Here is a 25,760-nt window from a genome sequence, read left to right as displayed (position 1 = left end):
TGTGTGTGTGTGTATGTGTATATATATTTTTATATATATACACATTTTTTTCTGTATTTTTTTCATGCATAGTAAAGATGAAAAGCATAGAAATGACATTAGCAATTTACCTATGTGGCCTATTCCAATGGAAGCATTTCCCAGCTATTATTCACATTCTATCACTACCATCAAATGCAGGTTGAAGACCCCTGGCAGGGCTAGGGAAGAAGGGGAAGAGCAGAGTGACAATGATTATTTGAAAACCATTATAATTTCCTTTGACAAGGTTCTCTCTCATAAGCAGGATTATGAATCTGGAGGTTAAATAATTTCATGTTTTTCTATAAGCCTTTTTTAATGCCACCTTTCTCCTTGTTATATTTGTGCAATTAAGTTTAGAAAGTAATTAAACGTTTTCTTCTTTCTAGATATAGGCAAAGCATACATTTCCAATTACAAAGCCATTTATTATGCTATTCCCAGTTCCACTGGCAAAATCACGTATTAGTGTGCCAACCACTGAGAATGGAGCCTTCCAATTAGGTGGCATGGCAGGGGGCAAGGGTAAATCAGCATTTCCACTTGCAGATAGCATCCTTAAGCTAACACTGCTATTCAATATATTGCATCAGCCAGGAGGCTAAAATTTCTTGAAACTTTCTGGAAAATTTTAATTGTGACATTTTAAAATAGATCCCTAAGGGAGGAGTTACCCTTTTCTAATCATCTTTGCCACATAAATCTGAATTTAATATCTTAAATACAGAAGCAAACTGAAAAGAGAAAGTCTATGAAAAGCAATGGCATAGAGGGGACTGTTGTCTGCTCAATGCAGATCAATTGATTATTTGTTATCAATTCCTTGTGCTTTGTTCTGTCAGGAAGCAGCCAGTGATGCAGCTTTCTGGTGTGTCATGTGAAGAAGTCTATAGATTTCAGCTGTGTATTCATAATGAATATTGTTCTCCACAAGTGGTTACAATTGCAATTTGGGAAATAGAGATTAAGGGAGCAGATGGTCGGAGGTCATGTCTGTGCTTTTAAAGTTCTTACCTAAAGAATCTAAGCTTATGTTTAAATTTTTAATTTTATTTATTTTATCTACTACCCAATATCTTTGCAATATGGTCAGAACTGACATAATTACTGTAGATTTCAACTGCTCATGATTTCTCAGCATCTCATTTTCCTCGCTCTAACCCAGATGAGACTGTGTTTCACTACATTCACACACCCAGGTATGAGAATGTAGGTGAAAGTACTTCCTAAACATTTGAAGGCCTAATCTAACAAAAGTGAAAAAAAAATTAACCTCTTTAAGTTTCCCCTAAACTCAATGTTTTACAAGGCAAAGTAAGTTTTATCTTCAAAAATATTACTTTGAGATATTAACATAATTAGTAGTGCTCAACAAGAGCACCTTGTAACTGTGATCACCAGTCACAGGAACCTGGCTTGGAAAGCCCTCTTGGCTTTGGAATCACATCAAATACTTTTTGGAATTTTAAAACTGGTCCTCCTTCGTTCCTTTTTCTGTCATCTTTCATATTGTTGTCAGACTAATGTCTCTAAAATATAGTTTCATCATCATATCTCTCAATTATTTATAACCCTACAGGCATCTGCTCTTGTTTCTCTGTTGAAATGAAGACTCGAATGCCTACAGATAAACCAAAACCCCTCATTTTTCCACATGATATTTATCTTCTTGACTCCCCAGCACAACCTCTGACATGCTCCAATGCAGTCCATCTCTTGTGCTATATATTATGCTGTTTACCACTTCATATTTCTGATCATTCTCTTTATGTGTCCTTTGGTGTGCTTCTGAAAACTACATACAAAGTGTATTCTTTATTCCATGTATTGGGAATCATTTGTTCTAAATCCTGTTTCACTATATGAATAATCTTTGAAGTCAGAGACCTAAACTTAAATCCCACTTCTGTATCTATTCATCAGAGAAGAACTTGGGCAAGCCTAAAATAATTGTTTTTATTAACATGAGATCAGAATGCCTTATTTTTACAAGTTGCTTTGAAAATTCAAGCAACCACTATATAAAAAGCACTAAGCATGGTGGCTGGCACATACATTTTCAATGAAATAGTGATTTTGGGCATGATGATAATTAGTATTGTTATTATTGCATATTTTCTCATACAATGCTTTGCTCTCTAATTGTTTCATATATGAAATTCCTTGTGTATTATCTCTTGGATATCATGTCTGGTTCATGCTGGGTGAATTACTATTTTTCATCTAGCAGACAAAACAATTCAATTTTCCACATTTGAATCCTGGAATTTAAAATGTATGTTCACAAGAAAATGGGGAATTAAGGTTGCACAGTAAGTAATATTGCTAATTTGGAGATGGTGTAGTTGAGATTCTACTGGATTATCCAAGTAGCCCAATATAATTCCCCAAAGCATCCTTAAATTAGAAGGAGGAAGTGGAAGAATCAGATGAAGAGATGTGGTGATGGAAGCAGTCAGAGTGATGCTATGCTCCTGGCTTTGAAGATGTAGAAGGATCAGGATCTAAGAAATGTGGACATTCTCCAAAAGTTAGAAAAAAAAATCACTCTCCTCTAGAGCCCCCAGAAAGGACTGAAGACCTGCCAGCACCATGCTTTTAGTCCTGTGAACTATTGGGTTAACCAATAGAACTGTAAGGTATTAAATTTGTGCTGTTTAAGTTACTGGGCGACATTTTGTCATAGCAGCAAAAAACAAAAACAAAATACAATGCACTCCAGTTCTCATGATAGCACCCAATACTCAATAAATACAAGTTTATTTAAATACCCACTTTTGTGCTGCTTCTTTGGCATACTAAAGAGTATACAGAGTGGGAAAGATAGAATAGTCTATTTCTATAGCTCATGGACCTAGAAAGCAGTGATCCTGACTGCAAAATATAACTTTTTTATTGCTCTTTCTTTAAAGTTAGGATTAGTTGAAAGGATGCAACTTCACAGTTATCCAGATCAAGACTGGAATCTTGGGCTTACTTCTCATCACCTGCAAGACCATTTGAGATCAGAGCCTTCTTTGATGTATTCCAAATAACAGTTACATCGTCTCATATAGTTTCACCCACATAAAATTATGAGATCCTTTACCTATCTCCACACTCCAAGTAGCTCCTGATTCTCTGTACTCTCAAATAACCATATATCTTTATATATGTTGTAAGAGGTGGTAGCAGAAGTGGTAAGTGCTCTACCATAATGTGCTTCTGGAGGAAGAGACACGTCCACAAGGGAAGGGAACCCCAGCCCTTGAAATATCATTTGGATTTGGTATCCACTATGTGGGCCAGCAAGTGCCAGCTTCTTGTGAATCTCTTCTACAAATGGTCACAGTAGCAAATTAATATTACTGAGTCTAATTCATGCAACAACAGGAAACATTAGCCTCATTTACTACTGCTTTCTAGATTTTCTGATGGTGGTTTTGGCTGGGAATAACAAGATGCATGTATCAGCAGCATGTATCCAAGAAGTCTAAGTCCACCAGGCACAGTAGGCACCCTGAGGATTAGGAGGCCTTTAAACAGACCATGAAAATGAACCTACACTTCTTTTATCTGCGCAGGAAACTATGACACTAATGGGTTTCTTGAGGGATTGTGTTACAAATTAAAATCATGTATGTGAGGTGCCTAGTAAAGTGCCAACTGCTATGTAGGTAATTAATAAAAGGAAAATTTTAATTTTACATAGAGTAAATACCAATAACTAATAGTCATATTTGTACCCTTAGAAAATGTTCAAAGGAAGTTTTTAAGCTGTGTCATTTCCCTATATTGAGTGCTTGAAGTGGAAAAAAAAAAGATAGTTTACTGATTTTCTCTACTCAGAAGTGCACTTCAGAGCAAGATCATTCATGCAAGTCACTTGGAAAACACCCAAATAGTTTGTGAAATTACATTACTTATTACAAATTACATCATCAGAATGTTCTAGAACTTGGAGCACTCATCCTCACAAGTCCCTGGATGCTGTTAATGTGTGAAAAATTACTGAATTGTACCACCAAAACACGGACGTCAGTAGCAAATTCTCAAGAAAAAATGATTGCACTTTAATATATAGACATGTAGGAGTGGTAACAGTTCTGTGGTGTGGTACAGAAAAAACTAAAAACAAAAAAGTGAAGCCATATGGCTACTGTCTTACATCATCAAAAAATAATTAAAACAAGTGAAACAAAGCTGGCCACAATGTCATATAAGCTCAGATTTAATGAGATGTGGAAAATGCAATAAACTAAACAAATCACATATTACTATTAATTAATGGACTGTAAAAGACTTCCAGGTGGCTTAAGCAAATAACAATTTTTATTTTACATATTAAGAAGAAAGCTTTTAATAATGATGAGACAAATTAAATATATCTCAGTTAACTTCATCTGAAAGTTATGATGTTTTTACTTCATTATAAATTCAGATTATTTATAATATATTTATCATTTATAAAAAATTTTATTTGTATATGCTTTCTCAATTTGCATCATATTATATTTTGAGATATACATATTATATTTGTAAGCTTATAAGCAATATAATATTTATAAAAATAATTTCATTGGGGCTTTATCATTATAAATACACACACACACACACACACATATATATATATATATATATATATATATATATATATATATATATATATATATATGCCTAGAACACAAGGGAGGATGTCCCAGGATGAGGAACCGAAAAAAAAGGGCCTAGAAGCAAGAGCAGTAACAGTCAGGACAGCGTCTTTTTCATTGTAGGTATTCCATAGTTGTCTGGTAGGAGGGTGAGTGGATTTCTAACTATGCATATATATATATATATATATGTATGTGTGTGTGTGTTGAGATTCCTTTTCAGGTGTCTGACACTTTATTGCTAATCCCCTACATTTATTATGTCCCCATGATTGTTGTTTATTCTTAAGAATTCAAACATTTTTCCCAAAATTTTCAGGCATTTATAATCTTATAGTGGAGACATGAACATTTTCTATACAAAAAGTGTTAGAATGTGGCAATGTATGGTGCACTAATAAAGCATACAGAGAAGGAAGTTACAGAGAAGATGTGAAAGTAATGGTGATATTTGTAGCAAATCTCAAGAGAATAAAAGTTCTTAAGACAAATTGCTATTTTTTGATATATAAATCAAAGCAGAGACAACTGATTCCCCTTCCTGTAACTGATATTCAATTATTAATTTAATGGATTTTTCATATATGCCCATTATCGTGTTTATTAAGGGTTTGGAAATAGTATTGCAATATTTGAAGCACTTATGTTTCAGTGTGCTAAACAATAATTGCACTATATGAAATTGCTTCAAAAGAAGAGTGTACACTTCCATATGTATATTTATATGTGAATTCTTATGAACACAAAAAAGATTCTATTGCCTTTTTCCATTACCGTGTTAATGCAATATCAATTTCCCAAAACTCTGAGGTAACTACTTTCATCCTGACACACATCAGAGAAAAATAAGTTAATTCTTAAAATTAATAGAGTTCAGAAAAGGACTCTTTGTGGAAAACGATATTAGAGCTGAAATGTGATGATGTGAGAGAAGGAGACTTGCAAAGATCAGGAGATGAGCACTACAGGTAGCAGGAACACATTATCAAGGTGAAGGCCAAAGGTGGTAGTGTCATCCAAGGAGCATGTGCAGAATCAGGAGAGAACAAAGCTAGAGATGAAATTCTAAGTGCCTAGAACACGAAACAGACAGAAAAGGGCTTGGAAGCAGGAGCAGTAACAGCAGGACAGCATCTCGTTCATTGTAGGTATTCCATTGCTGTCGGGTAGGAGGGTGAGTAGATTGCTAACTATGATGTACTGGAAGATTAATAATATAAACATTTTATAGTATCTAATGGATTAAAGAATTACCTGTGTGTCAAGTACTGTTTGTGGCCCTTGAGATACATTAGTGAGCAAAACAAAGATCCTCTAATTCATAGAGATCAAGAAATAGGCTCATGTTTCTTTTCCCATGTATGTTTTAGAGACTGGTATTAATAATTCCCTTTTTAAAAAATAAGAAAAAAAAATCTACCCAAGGTTTTCTGCTAGCAGGTTACATTTGAACCTAGATTTTTTGACTTCAAGTCATACCACCAGGGTACAACGAATTTGTCATTAAGGAGAGAGTGAGGTCAAATCACTATGGGAAGAATCAGGAAACCCTTTATTGGGAAACACAGCATGTGGTTTATAACTGGGAAGAGTGAGGTTGTCAGTAGCCTTAGAAATAAGGCATCCAGATAAGTGTATGCAGAGGAGGCAGAAAAAGGAAGTGATGCTACGATGAATAGTACCTGTGCATCCAAAGCAGAGGATGTCTGGAAAGAGAGGATGAGTCCTTATTTTTTATTAGTGGTATAGGATGATTTTTAGCAGAGTGCAGGAGTCATGAGAAGAGGTTTAGGAACACAAGGGTGAGTTGAGATGGGTGGAGGGAACAAAAATGTTCAGGAAGCTATCATTTAGTACAGATAAAGGGGACATTAGAGGCTTAAACTAAGGTGGCTGAACATTGGCAAAGAAAGTAAAGAAAATTGAAAATTCTTGAACTTGGACTAAATTTAAAGGAATAATTAAAGGTCATGAAGACAAGCAATCAGAGATGATCTTAAATTTACTAGTTTGTTACTGTTAACATAATTTACAAAAGAGAAATTCAGAAGCCAGGTAGGTTTTTATGGAAGGAGGATGAATGAGAACTGTGGTGCTAAAGGAGATATTTAATAAATAATATGATACTAGCGATATGAAATAAAGTTATGAAAACATGGATTTACTAAAGAAGGATATATTTTATATAAACATAATAGTAAAACTTATGACAGTGCATGACCTAGTTTATAAGTTTATGGGGGACAGGGAATGAGAGAGAAAGAAATGAAAAATCTCCAAAACTTGAAAACATCTATTTGCAGTAGAAAACAACAATAGGGAAAGAAACAAGGAAAGCAGATATAGGATAAGATACAGAGAATTTAGATATCATGGAGGAATAACCTTAGTAATGTGATACATAGAATAAATCCTTTCCAACTGGTAAACACTTAAGGTGAATGGCTAATCTAGGGATGAAGCAGCACTAGAGACCTGAGTGTCACATAGAAATGTCAAGGTAGGGCTACACTTGCATTGTCAGGCAGTGGGTAAAACAAACAATAGTAAATATTTCTACTGTGCTTCTGAATGCCTCCTGTTTCTGTAAGGACATTATTAAGAGTGAGTAGGAATTTCTAGTGAATCAAATGGGATAAAAGGGAAGTGTTGGATCCCTGTCACTGACATGTGGGTATAATTCAGAAGGATCTATCGTCTACATAAAGCTGAAATTTAAACCTATTTCTTCAGGACTATATACAAAATTTAGATATGGTCAATAGTTTTCAATGTTGGTGAAAATTGTTGGCAAAAAGGAAAAGTATGACAAAGCTAAAAGAATACCCATACGTTCTACTGTTGAAGAATCAAAACATTTTCACCAAATATATAGTTTAATATGTATATCTCACCATTCCCTTAAGAAATTGTGAATTCCACTATCCATTCCTTGTCAACTTTTTAAAAACACAGTTTTGTTCCCAATTTCTTGATATCCTGTATAGTAAATTCCAGTTCATTTCTCTAATGGAATACTGTCTTTATATTCAACAATGCTGTCTTAGATGACAAGTACACCTGCTTTATCCTTATTTTCTGCAAATAAAATGGCTGAACATGATGTGGCTGAAAACTGTAACAACTTGAAGACTTCTCAACTGTTTCCCATGATTATTTCAGTGTGTTTCCAACTGCTTCAATTCCCATTGACTTTGTACTTCTAAAGGAAGTCATAGAGGAAAAAGCAAAAGAAAGGTGTGGAAGATCTTATGGAAAAGAACCAGGGGAATGGAAAATACTGGGCAATGTTATTGGCCAAACTGTTTTAGTATTGTGTGCATGGACAAATATGGAATAAATTCTACAATTATAATCAACTATAACACACCAATTAAAACTTTGAAAAATAGCAAAATGCCTGCTTTTTTGCTATCTCATTGAAATAAGATCCACTTTGAAAAAAAATTGCTAACTTGTTTTCTACCTTTTCTTTTACTATGAGAGATGGTATAGAAGAAGATATGCTATCCCAAACACAAGGAAGAGGATGGCAAACAAAACCCTCCATTTTTTTCTTAAGGTAATGTTGATTCCTAATTTTTATTAACATTAATATTTTATAAAAAGACACTATAATCTTAAGATCTAGATGAGTATTCAGGTTTTTTTCATATAATCAAAGTAACTTTTTAGCCAAACACACACATGTGTACATACATCCCCATATCAATCTTTTGGAATCTATAATCATTAAGGTAAATTAAATAACTAACTTAAATGGTTTTACTATGCCTTTGAGAAATAGCAACTCACTTATTAAATGAGGTCTTAGGAGGTGGAAATTTTTCTAATGAGTTAGTATATTTATGCAAAAGCAGAACATCGAGTGAGATACTTTTCTCTAAGATACTTTAGAAATAAACAATTGAATTACCTGACTGCTCTTGAGTTTTTCCTGCCCTTGTGAAATAGTGATTCTCCATTGGAAAAATTGCATGATTAATAATTAATGAATAAATATTTGCAAACTAATTGCAGTATAACTTCAGTTTAACTTTAAAAGAAAGATACAATTAATAAAGTTAGATTTAGTAGAGTTGTATTAAATGTACATGAGCATATTTGCTCTTTTTTCCCCCATGTGTACAAGGTTGTAAATTTTGGAAATGAGATAGGCCTACAAAGTCTGTATAATCTATGAATGAAGAAAAGCAATTCCATTTTATAGTTTTATAGGGAGATGATAATTTATCTCCATGTCAGAGGCCACAGGAAATAAAAGTAACATCTGTTATAAACAAAGATGTAAGGTATCACTTTGTGACACAAGAGTTTCAATGGACTCTGGACAAGAAAAGGAATTTCTAGTTAAAAAAAAAAAACATGTAAAAATGCGTGCATTGTTAAATTTTGTTTTTCCTTAGCTAGTTGTAATGCTGAAATGTATTTGACAACAACAAGGAAAATCTCATATTCCAAATGATGTAGAGATGCCAAGTTGTAAAGATAAACAAGATTAGGTTGACAGTTAATTTTTATGTTTTATACATCAATGTTCATTTAGCCTTATCCATATTTACAATATCATCCATGTTAAGAAAAATATACTACATGCAATTAGATTAATATTATAAATTTTATATTACTTGCACTTCCAAAACATGGAAACTTGGGTCATAAAATTTGGACTGCAGTTAAAGCTTGCTTCCTAAATGTTAATTTTGAAAATAGAAAAACACTTCTTAATATTACTAGCTATTCAAATGATTGCAGTTTATCGTCAACAGTAATAGTAGCTATAAACTGTAGATGTGGAAAATAGCTTGATCTAAAGGTGAGCATAACTGCATTAGGCTATACTGTGCTTATTTTGGAAGACCCAGGTAGACCTTATTGCTGATCTCCCCAGTCTTGACATAGACCCTAATTAAGTGTGACCTGATGACATTGATAGTTGAATTACATGAATTATGTCTATATTTTCTCCCTTATAATTTGGGCTGTTTTGAGTCTGATCTGAACATTAGTGAAACCCATATGATGTTTTCAACAAGATATGAATCTATTCATTGCTTTAATGGAATATAATGTCAGAACAAAAGCTGTCAACATTCATGTTCTCTGTGTGGCACTGTACTGGAATAATCATTGTGAAAAAAATAAAAATACCAAAGATCAGCCTTGTATGATTCTGAAGATTCAAAAAAGGATGACTTGAAGATGTATCCATTCATCAGATGTGTTTCACAGATTAAGTTTGATTTTGATCTGACCTGAGGGACCACAGTACAATATATCACCTCTATCATTTCAATTGTTTGCTCTCAAAAGTAGAGGTGATAGGGCTACTAAGCATAACTGCAGGATTGTTCAGTTTGTCAATGAGACATCATGTGGAAAAAACTCTATGAAAATTAGGGGAATATTATTCATTTATTTTATAAAGAGATCTGGATCTAGAGTTAGGTAGAACAAGTATTGGAATTCAGTTTCATTTTCCTTAAACTGTCACCTTAGGCAAGCTAGTTAACTCCTTCAGACAGTTTCCTATTGTTCAAAATGTTTAATCATTAATGATGATTAACTTAGGTGATTCTTGTTTGTGAATGAATATGAGAATAAATGCAAAAAGTCTGCGTTAGTGTCTGGCACATAATAATTGCTTAATAAATCCTAACAATTACTAGAAGTGTCATTAAATACTAAAAATGTTTACATTGTTAAAAACAAATACTATATAAATGTCTTTAACATATAAGATACACTATTTAAATTGATAAAATAACATCATAAAAACAATTTTTATGAAAAATGGTAGCCTTTTTTTGTTATTGTTGCTGTTCATTTCCCAAAGTGGGTAAATTCATTAAGATTTAAAAAAAAAAAAACAACATAGAAACACCTAAAGATATAACTTCTGAAAAAACTAAAAAGTAAAAAAAATGTTATCAAGGGAATTGCTATAGAATACTTTTAAAGAAAAATATACAATCCTGTTTTTCAAGAGTGTTTTAAAAATCAATGTTAAGAAAACATTGATAGCTTTTTCAGTTTTTAGTGTTTTTTAGTGGAATCTAGAAAATAGTTATAACTCAAACTTTCTAGACCTGCTGGCAGACTAGTGCAAGAGACTTAAGAGTTTCCATCTAATTAACATTCTAGTTCCGTCTGAGCAATTACGCTTTTGGTTATTTTATGTATTTAATGACTGTTTCTGAAATTTCATGAATTATAGTTCAAATAAGTCTGCTACAGCTGTGATTTCTAAGGTGGAAGATTTACTATGCTTATGAAAACAGAACTGATATGAATGACCTCACTTGATGTTCTTTACTGACAGTTTATAGACATATTCTTGGTTATTCTGTTGAGACAGATGTGATACTTTGAAAATGTTACTTAAATTCCTGTGAGCTTAGGGAATACAATTCTCTAAATTCATCCACTTATTAAGAGCTAGGAGGTGAAAATTTCATTTTATGATAGCTTTAAAAATATTTTTTTAAAAAAAACTGATAGAGTAAATTATTGTTTCTGGATTTTTGACATGAATTATGACCGTGGCTCTGGGTAGACACATTAGGAGCTGACAACTGAAATAGAAGAGTATTTCCACATACATTCTCAAAGAACTTAAGAGCAAAGTTGTTGCTTTGTTTGATAAATTCTGTCACTATATCCTGACTCTAAGTTTGCAACCCAATGAGTCTATAAAATGAATAGGAAACTTTCACTTTTGCTAGGATCAATAGAGAGATGTTGCCTGAATTCTAGAATCATGTTTTAAAAAGAAAGTCAGTGAGCATTTTCCCTATCTGTAGTCAGGATTGCATCTAAAATCACTTTTTGTAAAAGATGACTACTCCATATTTCTCTGAGATATCCTATTTTGCCTTGAACATCTATTGCAATATAAAATATGCTATCAATAGTAGCAAAATAATATAAAAATATGTGACTAAACTTAAACAACTGTCAAAACCTGTAATGATGCATTATTTGCATTCATTAACACTATTTATAGTTATTAATATTAATTTCAAATATAGTAATAATACCTTAACTAATATCTATTTGGGACTTTATAAAGTCTTTCTGCATAAATTTATTTTGATTCTCAATTGCAGTTGTTTAAGATGGCTTTGTATGAAACTCTTAATGAATCATTCCTCTTATAGGACTCAGAAGTCGATTCTTTTGCAAGATAGTGGGTACTGTGTTGCTAGAGATATTTATTAATTCACTCTTTCGTTGTGCAAGCATTTACAGAATGTTGAAAATGGACCTCCATGATAGGGGTTAGGTATTAAACAACAACAACAAAAATAGTGGTTAGATTGGCTTTAGCCATTGTTTTAAGTAATAAGAATGCAACATAAGAAATCGATATAATAAAGAACTTGGAGAAAGTGATAGAGGTAAGTTTTTTGATGGTATATCAAAAAGTAGGCAGAATATGACATGTACAGATACGGTATCATAAATGAGATTCGAATACTGTAGATAGTTCAATATTGCTTGATAATTATAGAGAAAACTGGAAAGCCTAAGTGTAAATAATAAATGGGCTTAAGACCATTTTTAGGACAGTGCACCTTATTTTGGAATGGATTAGATGACTTTAGGTGTATTAAGGTCCGGCTAATCAGACTAGTGTCCCCTGGGTAGAAAAGTGAGGATGTTGAAGAATAGTAACTCTGTATAAATAATGTGCATCTATAGAGGCAGACTTAATGGCTTATGAAGTGGTTTCCATGCCCCAATAAACTCCACGCTTGCCCTTTAATCTCACAGAATGTACAGGACATAACTCTGGCATAGAAATGTCATTCTGGTTGCATGTGGGTCTAAACTTAAGACTCTAAGAACCATATATAAATGTTCACAGGCATAATTTTATGTTTTCTTTTAGACTACATTGAATGTTCCATGTATGAGGATATTATTAAAAAGCTGTGAAAGATGTTAGAGTCATTCTAATCTGAGTCTCCGCATAAACTCCTATAGCATCAGTTGCCATTGTATCTGTCATTGCAATGATTTGAGGACACATTTTATTAAAAAACCTTCTGTCTCAGATACCTAAGCCCACTAATAAGAGTTTACTATGAGAAACTCTAGCAGTTACCCAGGATTTGTCAAAAATTACTACATTTGACTCAAAACAAATCATCAAATCACTGTAGAAAGCCCACATAAGAGTTGAGGCCATGAAATCACAGGTGCTGAGGATTTTCTTAGAATCACCAAGATCATTAGTCACCCTTGTTTGGGGAGAATCAAATTATTTTCTTGCCTCTCCTATGCATTCTTAGAATGGGAAAAATCTCAGTTTGAATTAAACCACCATGTAATACTCTTTCCTCAGACATACAAAATTATGAGCAAGAGTACACTGTTTTTTTGTTCTCCTGAGGCAATAATTGCATTTTATTTAAAAAGATACTTCAAGATTCTAGAAGATACAGAATAAGGTTAAAAGGAATAAGAAAACAATTCTAAAGTTTTATAGTGTTTGAGCTGGTTTTAAGACCCTTTGTAAGTGTAAGTCAAGATATGAGCCCACACTCTATGTTTTTTGACATAGCATTTCTAATACTGAATATTTTTGATAAGACAGAAATTTCTCTGTAAGACACAAATTTAGAGGATATATACACTTTACTTGGAAAGGAGATATTCATTTTACCAGTTAGACTTCTTTGCTGAGAGCCACAGCTGAGTCGGAATGGCCCCTGGCATTTTGCCAATAGTATTGATTGACAGGCGAGGTATTACTATCCACCTTGACCACTACTTTGCAGTTCTCACGCTACTTTGGAGTTCTCATGGGGATGCCCGGGGATACCCAGAGAGTTCCTATTGGTTGGGGAAGTGCAGGAGGAGGGATTTCCGGAGGATTTTTCTGGCTGCAGGTTCCTGGAGGAGCTGTGTGGCATTCGGGAGGAGTTCCCGGGAGCGTGTGTGGAGCGTGCTGGTGGAGTTCAGAAATAAAGTTTGTTCCTGCTTCAGTGGCTCGTGATTTGTGCCCAGCCAGACTGCGGCACTTTTTCAATTTAGCTTCTTAAGCCTCAAGATCTGTACTGACTCCTTTCTTTCTACTACCAAAAATCACCAGGGTTTTACTCTCTGTTATCCACAAAATTCTGTTGTTTCTCTTCATTCCAGTTAGGACCAGAATCCAGTGTAACTACTCATTCTTCAATTATCTGGATTCTGATTTCTGTCCCAATCACTACTGCAATTATTCTCCAAATGTCTCAAAAACCAAAGGCCTTTTCTGACAAATTGGAGCAGAATATTTATTACTTGGCCTGGAGCTTCTGGAAATTTAAGTGAACAACTATGAACACTGATGTGGTTGTTTCACGTTAGTATGCTGATTTTAAGATCTTTGGGTATAGACTGAGGAGTGGGATAACTTGATCAAATAGTGGTTCCGTTCCAAGTTTTTAAAGGAACCCCATACTGCTTTCCATAATGGTTGCACCAATCTACAGTCCCACCACAAATGTATCAGAGTACCTTTATCCCCACATCCTCACCAATATTTATTGTTCCTCATATTCTTGGTAATTACCATTCTGACTGGAGTGAGATGGAATCTCAATTACAGAAATGCAAATTAAAACTCCACTGGAATTCTATCTCAATGTGTTTGGAGACTAATTTCTAATTTCCTTTTCTAATCACCAACCAGTATGTTAAAATGTTAGGTACTTCCTCATGAAAGTTAGAATAAATCTACCTCAACGTAAAATTATTTCCCCAGAAATATTCTGCTTCAATTTTCTGTATGGCTTTATGTAGCAGCATTATGAATTGTTCAATTGACTTGGTCAAAATGTATAGTCTTGATGTCATCATATTTGAAGCATTTTTTACCCTCTCACTTCATTACATCATTTTCACATTCTCATTTTCTTTGGAACACACTATAGGGAGGGAATTCAAGTCCTCTTTACCTAAAGGATTGAAATGATGTTCTTTGACTCTCTGTTCATAGTTCTCCTGGACACACACTTCTAGAGAAGCCCTCTGATTGTATTGTGCACACTCTGCAGAGTAAGTCACAACCCTCTGTGCAGGGATAGCAAGCCATCAGAGATTTATGCAGGGGCAGTGTGGACAGAAATATATTTTATATAGATCATTCCATTATAAAATACCGAGTTCTTACTGGGGCTAGAGCTGAATGAAGAAGAAAGATATTAGGAAATAGAAAAAGTAGGCTGGCATTTCAGGTAGGTACTTTTTCTGTAGTTCAGGGGAGAGATAAGTAGCTTAGATTTGAAAATTTATATGAAATAGAAGATTTGTATAGCTTTCGCTAGTCTCAAGCTTTATGAGGATGTATATTTTTAACTATGGATTCCAAAAATCTAGAAAAATAACCAAGAGAGAATACAGATTGAATAACTGTTCTAGATATAAATTAATTACAGACATGCAAAACAAAAAAAAAATGCCATGCATACTATGGTTAGTATTGTAAGCATTCTAAGTACCAAGTTTAAAGTTAGGTCTGAGTTGAAGCTTCTGTTTTATCACTTACTAGTGTGACTGGAGAAACAACTTGACATCTCTGAGCTTTTTCCATTAATAAATTAGGTCAATAATAAAACTGCCTTCATAATACTGCTGTGAGAACACTAAATGTGTTTAGTACTCTGCCTGCCATTTAAATACTCAATGTTGAAAATGTTTGTCTTTTTGTTATTGAATATACATAGATATATGCACACATAAAAATAAATGTACACACAAGCCTGTACATTCCCGTATCTTTCCATGTTATATATACATATACATGAAACGTAGAAATGATCCCACGTGATGTGGTAATACCATCAAGTCATAATAATTGCTGTTCTTTTTATTCCGATGAAATTAAATTTTCAAAAGCTCCAGGCCAAGTAATAAATATTCTGCTCCAATTTATTCCTCAAAGGAAGGATATTTTGTTGAATAAAATGACCTTAGAATGACCTTAGAAAGTACTCATGTTCTATACCTGCCTCTCTATTTGTACTCTTTTGTATATAACTGATATCTTAATATTCAACAGGCTTACATGTCCTCCTGAGATGGAGATGCTATTTTTTTAATGTTAACCTGAGAGTAGTAGTAAAATTTAAAGTGTCTCTTTTCCTTTGTGCCTTGGAATCCCTTGTGCTAAGGAATATATCCAAAGACACAATGATAAGAGTAAGGGCAATGCGTTAAGTACATGCCTTTGAGCTGTAAGGGTTGGAAAATTATTTAGTCTTCAATCCTGGTCTCTTCCTTTTGTTTATCTTAACTTGATAGAGGAATCCATCTCCTCCATTTCCAAAAACAAGAGGGAACAGAGATTTAAAAACAAGAATACCCTGTGCCAAGCCAGGCAATTACAGCCATGTTGTTAGGGGTTAATCTGTCACATATGGACAATTAGTACAATTTTAATGAAAGTACTTGTTTATATTAACTTCAATAAATATTTATAACTATAATTTATGTGATAGAAGTATTTAAGTATATTCCATCACAGATCTCTACTTTGCTTCCTTCTCAACAACATATAGCACAAAATTATGCATTTTTAATTAAAAAAAACACTTTGTGGTCTCAAATAATCCATGCTGCAATTTACCATAGAATTATACATTTATAGTTACTATATCAATTATGACCAGATAAACTGTTTTTTAGAAGAACTATCCAAAAAATAACTTTTTGTGAGTGATTTTATTTCTTTTTCAAAAGAATTGTTTTGCAGGAGGGAGGTAAATTATAAACAATTTATTTTGAAACAAATCTTGATGATAACCTTATTACTGGTGAACACATGAGCATACCATTGTGCCTCTTTCATTCAGATTAATATTCAATTGACTTAATAAAGTCATTACAGACAAAGCCTCACACAGTAATGAAATAAATCTTTGGACATACTCCAGAGTCAGTGATGATTCAAATAATTTCATTAGATGTTAAAGACTGGTAAAATGTGGTTTTAAAGTCTAAGGTCAATTTTACTGTAGGAGAAAAAGTTATGAAAAAGCCAGAGAAGTAATTTTTGAGTTTTATAGAAAAATGAAAGGTTAAATTAAAGGGCTTAAATACAAAGTCTACAAGTCATATAATCTCTCAAAGAGTTAAGGAGGTTATTTTAATCAACTGCTTCAAGGAAAACTAATGGAATATTCTGGATCTAAATCATCTAAATGCTCTGAAAAGCAATATGTTCAAATTTAGATATGAACTATCAATTTACCAAGGATTGCATATAAAGATATTTTTGAAGCAAGAGACAGCAATGAGGAGATTTTATTCTTGATTCATTTTATGTTTGACTTCCTACCATGAATTATTTCTAAAAACCCCAACTTCGGAGAGATTGCTAAGAGCTTTGGCTTTCTGAAGGATGTTTGAAAAGTGTGCAGTGTCACATTATCAATTCCAAATTCTCATCAGCATGGTAATAAGCTAATAGAATGACAAAGTTTTATATGGTGTATTCTTCCTTGTCACTGAAGAGAAATCACTACCCTAGGTGAGGAAATTATCCTCATGATGAAGTAAGCTCCAGGAATAAAATATGTTTTGTCAAAAATAATCTTATTGATAAACCAGCAACAATCATTTCTAGCAAGAACATTTCACTCTGTATTTATGTCTTTCTTTCTGAACTTAAAAATAAGTTCACAAACATAACTTCTCCTCCTTATTAATTTTTACTATACCCTTGTGAGGTATATATTTATTAATGCTAAACTAAAGTATTAACATTAACTAAGCTGAACCATGTTTATAAATATTCATTTAGGGAGAACTTAAAATGAAAGATCCTCATGGGTAGACATTTAAAATGAGAGGGATATGTTAGAAGGGGCTGAGCTGGTGCATGGCAACTGCTCACTCCATTAGTTGTTAAAATCAAAACTAGAAAAAAAAATATATCAGTGAATTAAGTGAATAACTTCCTAATTACAGTCTATTTACAGTTAAAGAATAGATTGGCTTCATGTCAGGCTAATTAAACTTGCTACTGAACCCATGTAGGGATGTTGCTGAGATCACTATAAGAAGCTTCAAATGAGAAATTTCTAGGAGAATTTGTCAAGAAAAAATTTTCTACCTTTGAACAAGTGGGAGGAAATTAGTCCTTTAATTAATTTTCTCCTTCCTTTGGTTTAACCAACCACTAGGAAATCCACAGAAATATTTCCTCCTATCAAAATAATTATAAAACTTTCTGTGATACATTATCTTAAAGTTTGATATAAAGTGTATGTTTCCTGGTACTATAATTACTTATTTACTTATCTATCAGTGCATCCATCTGTCACCCTGCACAAAAGTCAACTCAAAGTGGATCAAAGGCTGGGCACAGTGGTGCATGCCTGTAATCCCAGCAGCTTGGGAGGCTGAGACAGGAGGATCATGAATTCAAAGCCAGCCTCAGCAACACCATGGCACTAAGCAACTCAGTGAGACCCTATCTCTAAATAAAATATAAAATAGGTCTGGGGATGTGGCTCAGTGGTCGAGTGCCCCTGAGCTCAATCCCTGGGACCACACGTACACAAAATAATACAAATATTAAATGTTGGCAAGGATGTGGGGTATACTCATACATTGTTGGTGGGACTGTGCAATAGTACAAATCCTCCAGAAAGCAGTAGGGAGAATCCACAAAAAGACTAGGAATTGAATCACCATATCACCCAGCTATCCTACTACTTGGTATTTAATCCTAAAGAATTAAAATCAGCAAACTATAGTGATGGAGGTACATCGATATTTATAGTAGTGCAATTCACAATACTATGTTATAGAACCAGCCCAGGTGCCCATGAGAAGATACATGGATAAAAAAAATGTAATACATATACACACATACATACATACACACACACAAATACACACACAATCGAGTTTTGCTCAATAATAAAGAATGAAATTATGATATTTGCTAGAATGGAAGGAGAGAACATCATGCTAAGTGAAATAACCCACACTCAATGTCAAGGGTTGAATGTCTTTTTTTCCCATATGTAAAAAAACAGACCAAACAAGAAAAATAAAGCAGGGGGAATCCTAGGAAAAAGGAAAATCAGTGGTATAGAGGAACGGGATAGAGAGGGAAGAAGGAGGGATGGAGAAAGGGAAGAAAGGTGATATGAAATTGAACAAAATATGCTATGTATATCACAGTGTATATGTACATGTATATCATAGAGAATTTCACCTTTATGTACATCTATAAAGCATCAATTTAATAAACTATGAAGAAAAAGAAGGAAGACCAGTAGAGTAGAGAAGGGTTAACGGGGTAGGGAGGCGGGGACAGAAAGAGGAAGTATTAGGAACTAAAGTTGAGCAAATTATATACCATACATATATGATTATGTCAATATGAACCCTGATATTATGTATAACTACAATGTACTATTAAAAACAAAATTTTAACACTTAGAAAAATGTGGTTAAATATGTATTAAAATTATATAATTTATTAAATATTTTAGTTTTATAATGCTAGTTGTAATAAATATTTAAATTATTAGCTAAATACTGAATGATGGATATAGAGGATTAATGATTTCAGATTTAAAATGTCAAAAGCATTGAGTATTTCTCCACAAAGTCTCTTCAAGCATTAAATATTCTATCAAAAATAAATAGTGAGTCTATTCTCATCTCTCTATAAGCTAGGACCTAAGAAAATTATGATGTAAAGCAAAGTTGTCATCAGGTTATTAAATCTCAATTCACCTTTGACTCTTCTTATTCTCTTTTGGAAGTCCCTTTTTCTTTTTTTTTAAATATTTTTTTAGTTATTGATAGACCTTTATTTTATTCATTTATTTGTATGTGGTGCTGAGAATCAAACCCAGTGCATCACACATGCTAGACAAGTGCTCTACCTCTGAGCCACAACCCCAGCCCCCCTTTTTCTTTTCCTCTCTAAATTTCTACCTCATCTTGTCTCCAACTCTCCAAATTCCTCTAATTCTCAGAATGTTCTAGTACCACACTCCAACCCAGACGTAAAAAAGGGGGAATTAAAGTCCTCATTCATTCTACCACCCATTTTTTTTTACATTCTTTCTAATGATTAACTGTTAAAAAAATTAAAAGATGCTAAATTTAAAGGAGTTGATTTTTTAAATATTATAAGTATAAACATGATAGAGTCTAGGTAGGGAAGTAAATCCAAGGCAGACGTCCCTGCCCCTATGAAAGTAACTGTCGATTGGGTTATTTACTTTTTTTGGTGTTTAGCTTTTTGAGATCTTTGTATACCCTAGAGATTAGAGCTCTGTCTGATGTGTGAGGGGTAAAAATTTGTTCCCAGGATGTAGACTCCCTATTCACCTCACATATTATTTCTCTTACTGAGAAAAATATTTTTTAGTTTGAATTCATCCCATTTGTTGATTCTTGGTTTTAATTCTTGCACTATAGGTATCTTATTAAGGAAATTGGGGCCGAGCCCCATGTGATGGAGATTAGGGCCTACTGTTTCTTCTATTAGACACAGAGTCTCTGGTTTAATCCCTAGATCCTTGATCCATTTTGAGTTAACTTTTGTGCATGGTGAGAGACAGGGATTCAATTTCATTTTGTTGCATATGGATTTCCAGTTTTCCCAGCACCATTTGTTGAAGATTCTATTCTCTCTCCAGTGCATGCTTAGTTGTAGTTTTGTGGGTTAGTCTCTGTGTCCTCTATTCTGTATCATTGGTACACCAGCCTGTTTTATTGCCAGTACCATGCTGTTTTTGTTACTATTGCTGTGTAGTATAGTTTAAGATCTGGTATAGTGATACCACCTGTTTCACTCTTCCTGCTTAGAATTGCTTTTGTTATTCTGGGTCTCTTATTTTTCCAGATGAATTTCATAATTGCTTTTTCTATTTCTGTGAGGAATGCCATTGGGATTTTGATCAGAATTGCATTGAATCTGTATAGTGCTTTGGTAGTATCGTCATTTTAATAATATTAATTCTGCCAATCCATGAGCAAGGTAGATCATCCCATCTTCTAAGATCTTCTTCTATTTCTCTCTTTAGGGTTCTATAGTTTTCATTGTATAGATCTTTCACTTCTTTTGTTAAGTTGATTCCCAAGTATTTTTTTTTTTTTTTGAGGATATTGTGAATGGGGTAGTTTTCCTCATTTCCTTTTCAGAGGATTTCTCACTGATAAACAGGAATGCCTTTGATTTATGGGTGTTGATTTTATATCCTGCCACTTTGCTGAATTCATTTACTAGTTAAATAACCCAATCAACAAATGGGCCAAGGACCTGAGCAGACACTTCTCAGAAGAGGACATACAATCAATCAACAAATATACGGAAAAAAAAATGCTCATCATCTCTACAATCAGAGAAATGCAAATTAAAACTACTCTAAGATACCATCTCACTCCAGTAAGAATGGCAGCCATGATGAAGACAAACAACAACAAGTGCTGGCTAGGATGTGGGGGAAAGGTACACTCATACACTGCTGGTGGGACTGCAAATTGGTGCAGCCAATTTGGAAAGCAGTATGGAGATTCCTTGGAAAGCTGGGAATGGAACCCCCATTTGACCCAGCTATTCCTCTTCTCCGACTATACCCCAAAGACCTAAAAACAGCATACTACAGGGATACAGCCACATCAATGTATATAGCAGCACAATTCACAATAGCTAGACTGTGGATCCAACCTAGATGCCCTTCAATGGATGAATGGATTAAAAAAAATGTGGCATATGTACACAATGGAATATTACTCAGCACTAAAAAATAACAAGATCATGGCATTTGCAGGGAAATGGATGGCATTAGAGCAGATTATGCTAAGTGAAGTTAGCCAATCCCCAAAAAACAAATGCCAAATGTCTTCTCTGATATAAGGGGGGTGACTCAAAATGGGGAAGAGAGGAAGAGAATGGGAAGAAGATTACCTCTACATAGGAAAGAGGGATTCGAGGGAAAGGGAGGAAGAAAGGGAATTGCATGGATGGTGGAAGGAGACCCTCATTGTTATACAAAATACATGTATGAAGATGTGAGAAAAAAAAAAAAAGAATAACGTTACCCTAGATTAGGTAGAGAGAAGTGATGGAAGGGGAGGGGATGGGTTGGGGAGATAGGAAGGATAGTAGAATGAAACAGACATTATTATTATTGTGTGTATATATGTGAATGCTTGACCAATGTGATTCTGCAAACTGTATACTCAGAAAAATGAGATATTATATCCCATCTGATTCAAATGTATAATATGTCAAGGTCATTGTACTGTCATGTGTAACTAATTAAAACAATTTTTTAAAAAAAAAAGAACAATGGCAAGAACAAAGAAAGAAAAAAAGAACCGAACGAACAAAAGAAAGCAAGCAACTGTCCCCTTCAGCCAGGAACACCCTGAGGAACACCTAACTCAGGGAATACTTCATATCCAAGGCATCCCCTTAGTTAGGTGGGTTGAAATGGAGGCGCAGGGTCACAAGACCCAACCAATGGATGCACAGATACTGCTGACCATGATCTTTACTTTAAAAATATGAAAATACTGTCCTAAAAGAAGCTGAGGACAGATTTATGTTGAATAGATTATAGCTTTCCATGCCTGATTATGTATCTGTAAGTGTAGGTGCCAGAGTGCATGCTCCAAAAGTGGATGGGTATTTGATAACTGTCAATATTCAAGACAGGAAGGCTAGGAAATCACAGCAAAATGGACATTTTGATCATCAAAGAAAACAGACTGTTGCTCTAAAGCATGCATAAAAATACTTGGCATGGTTGGCTGTATCCAAATAGAAACACATAATATGTAGGCTATGCTAATTGATATACTTGTATCAGATTAAGCAATTAATATTTATATACCATATTCTTTGTACTTGCTGTATCTGTCATGAAAATGCTGTGCTGATGAACAGTGGAGCAATTAGAAAGAATTTTTGTTTTTTATAGTAGTTTACTAGGTGCATTCTGAAAAATAATAGGGTCTGTGATAAAATACATATTGTTTTTTAAAATAAAAGAAATGTATTTGGGTTGCTATTTTGGTACTTTTTGTATTTGTAAATGCCCCTAACTAAAGTCCTTATTCATGTCTACTTTAAAAGATAATATTTAGATTTTCCTAGGACCTAGCTCAGTAGTCTCCAAACCATATCTGTTATCAACCCTTTGATTTTTATTTTCTTCTTCACACTTTAACAGTGTGCCTGGATTCTAGGTTAATTAAAAATGATATTTGAGAAAGAATATTTAGAGAAAATAAATTATTGCATTCTTCAGGGTGTAATTTTAACTTAAAAATTGTTTTATGATAATGTAACCAATACAATTACATGTATTAATATAATTATTACTGGCCTTTCCTCTGTATAATCTTAAAAATTTTAAATTTAAGTAGGATTACTTTCCACAGAATGATATAACAAAGTTTTTTTTTTTTTTTTTTTTTTTTTAATCTGGTAGCCTATCTTCACTTTGGTGCAATGCCTCCTCAAATGTGAAATATTTTAAGAGTTTCTAAGAAATTAATATAATCAATTAGGTATATGACCTATATTAGAAAAATATTTATATTACTATATATATATATATATGAATATGTTTGTATTTCTAAATGTTTATATATAGACACTCTAAATGTATATATATATGTATATATACACACACACACATATATATATACATGTGTATAAATATACACATGTATATGTATATACATATATGTGTGTATGTCTGTATAACACACAAATATATACATGCATTGATGAACAATGGGGTAACCTGTAGAATGCATCAGCAGGACAGTTTGCCATTCTGTGAACATTATAGATCACAGAGTGTACTTATACAGACTAAGAAAACTATGATATCACAAGGTGATATGAGAACATCATATACACAATTTATCAATGATTAAAATGTTATGTGGCACATGAATGTATATGTATGTATATATATATATATATATATATATATATATATATATATACACATACACATATATGTACATATGTTTGAGTCTGTGTGCATATATACATAAAACTTTATATATATATATATATATATATATAAACATGAATATATATATATAAACATGAATATACATATATACACACATATATATACAAAACTATATATGGTACTATTTATTCAGTTCACAAATTAACACACTGAATTTTATAATAAAAATCTAAAATATTCACATTTCAGAAACATTTCTTTGATCATATAATTCTAAGCAGAATTTTTAGAATATGCCATTTTATGCTTGGAAGAGTCTATAGAGAATAATGATTATGACATTGTAGAAAAATAAAAGCAAGTAAATAGATATTTTTGAAAAGTAGAGAAGTCAGATTACAAAAGATAGTTGAATTCTAAAACTTTATCTTCTTTAATACATAGAATTTTAACTTCACAGACTAATGTATCAGAGTAATTTGTAAAAAGCAAATATTTTTGGGAAATTCAAACTACTTCAGGAAAAAGTACATTGTTTGCATAGTTCTAATCCTTACCATAGTTTTCAGCAGTGTTTTAAAATTTACAGTCTTAAGCTTTAATTTAGCTAAAAATTAAAACTACATGTATATACACCACATATAGGAAAAAATCATATACTTTACTCACAGGCAAACTGAAGTGTGGCTTCTCTACTCAGAATACTTCCAAAGGTGTTGGTTGCTAAACACTGATAATGACCAGAGTCCTTTGCTTCATTTGGATTGTTTATGATGAAGGTGCCATCTATCAAACTATAGCGGTAATCACTTTCCAAATCTATTTCTGTTCCATTCCGAAGCCATCTTAGGAAAAAATAAGAAGATAAATTATCTAAGATATTATGATACTCCATGGGAGTGTATCTCATTGATGAGAATTTTTTCAGATTAACGAGCAATGATAAATATTGTTTTATCTACCTGTAGCTGGGAACTGGGTTGCCACGAACTTCACAATTCAATGCTACCTTCTTCTCATCAGAATCAGTTGGGAAAATGATGTCATCTGGTTCTTGTACAAACACTGGCCCGTAGTCCACACTTTCTGTAAGGACCAAAAAAGATGCACATCATAATTCCTCAAAAGAGCAAGATACTTTGTTCTCCACCTCACTATATTTGTATTCAAGATTACTGCTCTTTGTAATCAACAAATTTCAAAAGAAGGTATAACTAATATAATAGTCAATGTATAACTACATTGTTTTTCATAAATTGTAGAGATTTAAAAATAATTTTATCCACCAAAAATATTTTAAATTTATGATATATGCAATAGAAAAACAAATATCTCAAACATTTCTATATATTTTTTCAACATATATTTTGTTTACATCTTGCAAAGTAGAGCTAAAGAAATTATTAAACATAAACATTTAAAAAAGGCTAAAAGTTTATAAAACTCCTAGAATCTTAAGAATAACAACAAAGAAAAGTAACAAACTAATATTGTGTCACTAACTGAATGCTATACATATAAACATGCTGGTCCACATGCATTCCTTGTATATTTCTTTCTTTTCACTTATTTGCTCAAGCACTACTTAATGCTAATGATGATAAAGTATAAGGAAATTTGACGTAATGCAAATAAACATGTTTTCCAGAAATGAGACATGTCCTCCAAAATGTCATAAAAATTAATTAATATGTCAAAACATTAACCATTAAGTGTTCCACCAGTAGATTCATGTACTCAGTAAGGAAATCAGAGGAGAAAAGGTATAAGGAAGAAAGGGGAAGAGTGGAAAGAACAATTAAGTGTGTTTCCTTTTACATTCCATGTATGAGATTTTACTTAGTTCATAGTCTTAGAAGTCTTATTATAAAGGTAATTTGAAAGTAGTAAAAACTTCATAGAAAAAGTGGGAATAAAAATGAACCGTATATAGCAGCCTAGGCTTAAGTTTTATAATTTTGCTGGAGAAGTGATGAGCAAGCATGGTGTTGGGGATGTGAGCAGGTCATCTCAGTTTGCAGCTTTGTCAAAGTTCAGAGCATCATGTGCAGATTTAGGATTTGTAAAATTCTGATTTGTGAATTTGGGAAAAGTAACTTTTTTTTTCTTTTCTTTTTTTTTTTGGGTATAAGGGATTGAACCTAGGGTG

General features: G+C 33.1%; 1 protein-coding gene across 1 annotated transcript in view; it reads right to left on the bottom strand.

Annotated features, from left to right (window-relative positions):
* Cntn5 (contactin 5) overlaps positions 1 to 25,760 on the bottom strand; it is a 755,408-nt gene that overhangs the window by 469,699 nt on the left and 259,949 nt on the right. Inside the window, exons 4-5 of the mRNA XM_027930609.2 lie at positions 24,574 to 24,697; positions 24,281 to 24,456 (exon numbers count right to left, since the gene is read on the bottom strand). Coding sequence (XP_027786410.2) covers positions 24,281 to 24,456; positions 24,574 to 24,697 — 300 coding nt within the window. The remainder of the gene's footprint in view (positions 1 to 24,280; positions 24,457 to 24,573; positions 24,698 to 25,760) is intronic.

The sequence above is a fragment of the Marmota flaviventris genome, chromosome 9 (genome assembly GCF_047511675.1).
Source record: "Marmota flaviventris isolate mMarFla1 chromosome 9, mMarFla1.hap1, whole genome shotgun sequence".
NCBI lineage: Eukaryota > Metazoa > Chordata > Mammalia > Rodentia > Sciuridae > Marmota > Marmota flaviventris.
Note: the sequence above shows the minus strand (reverse complement) of the source record. Positions and strands in the feature narration are given on the sequence as shown.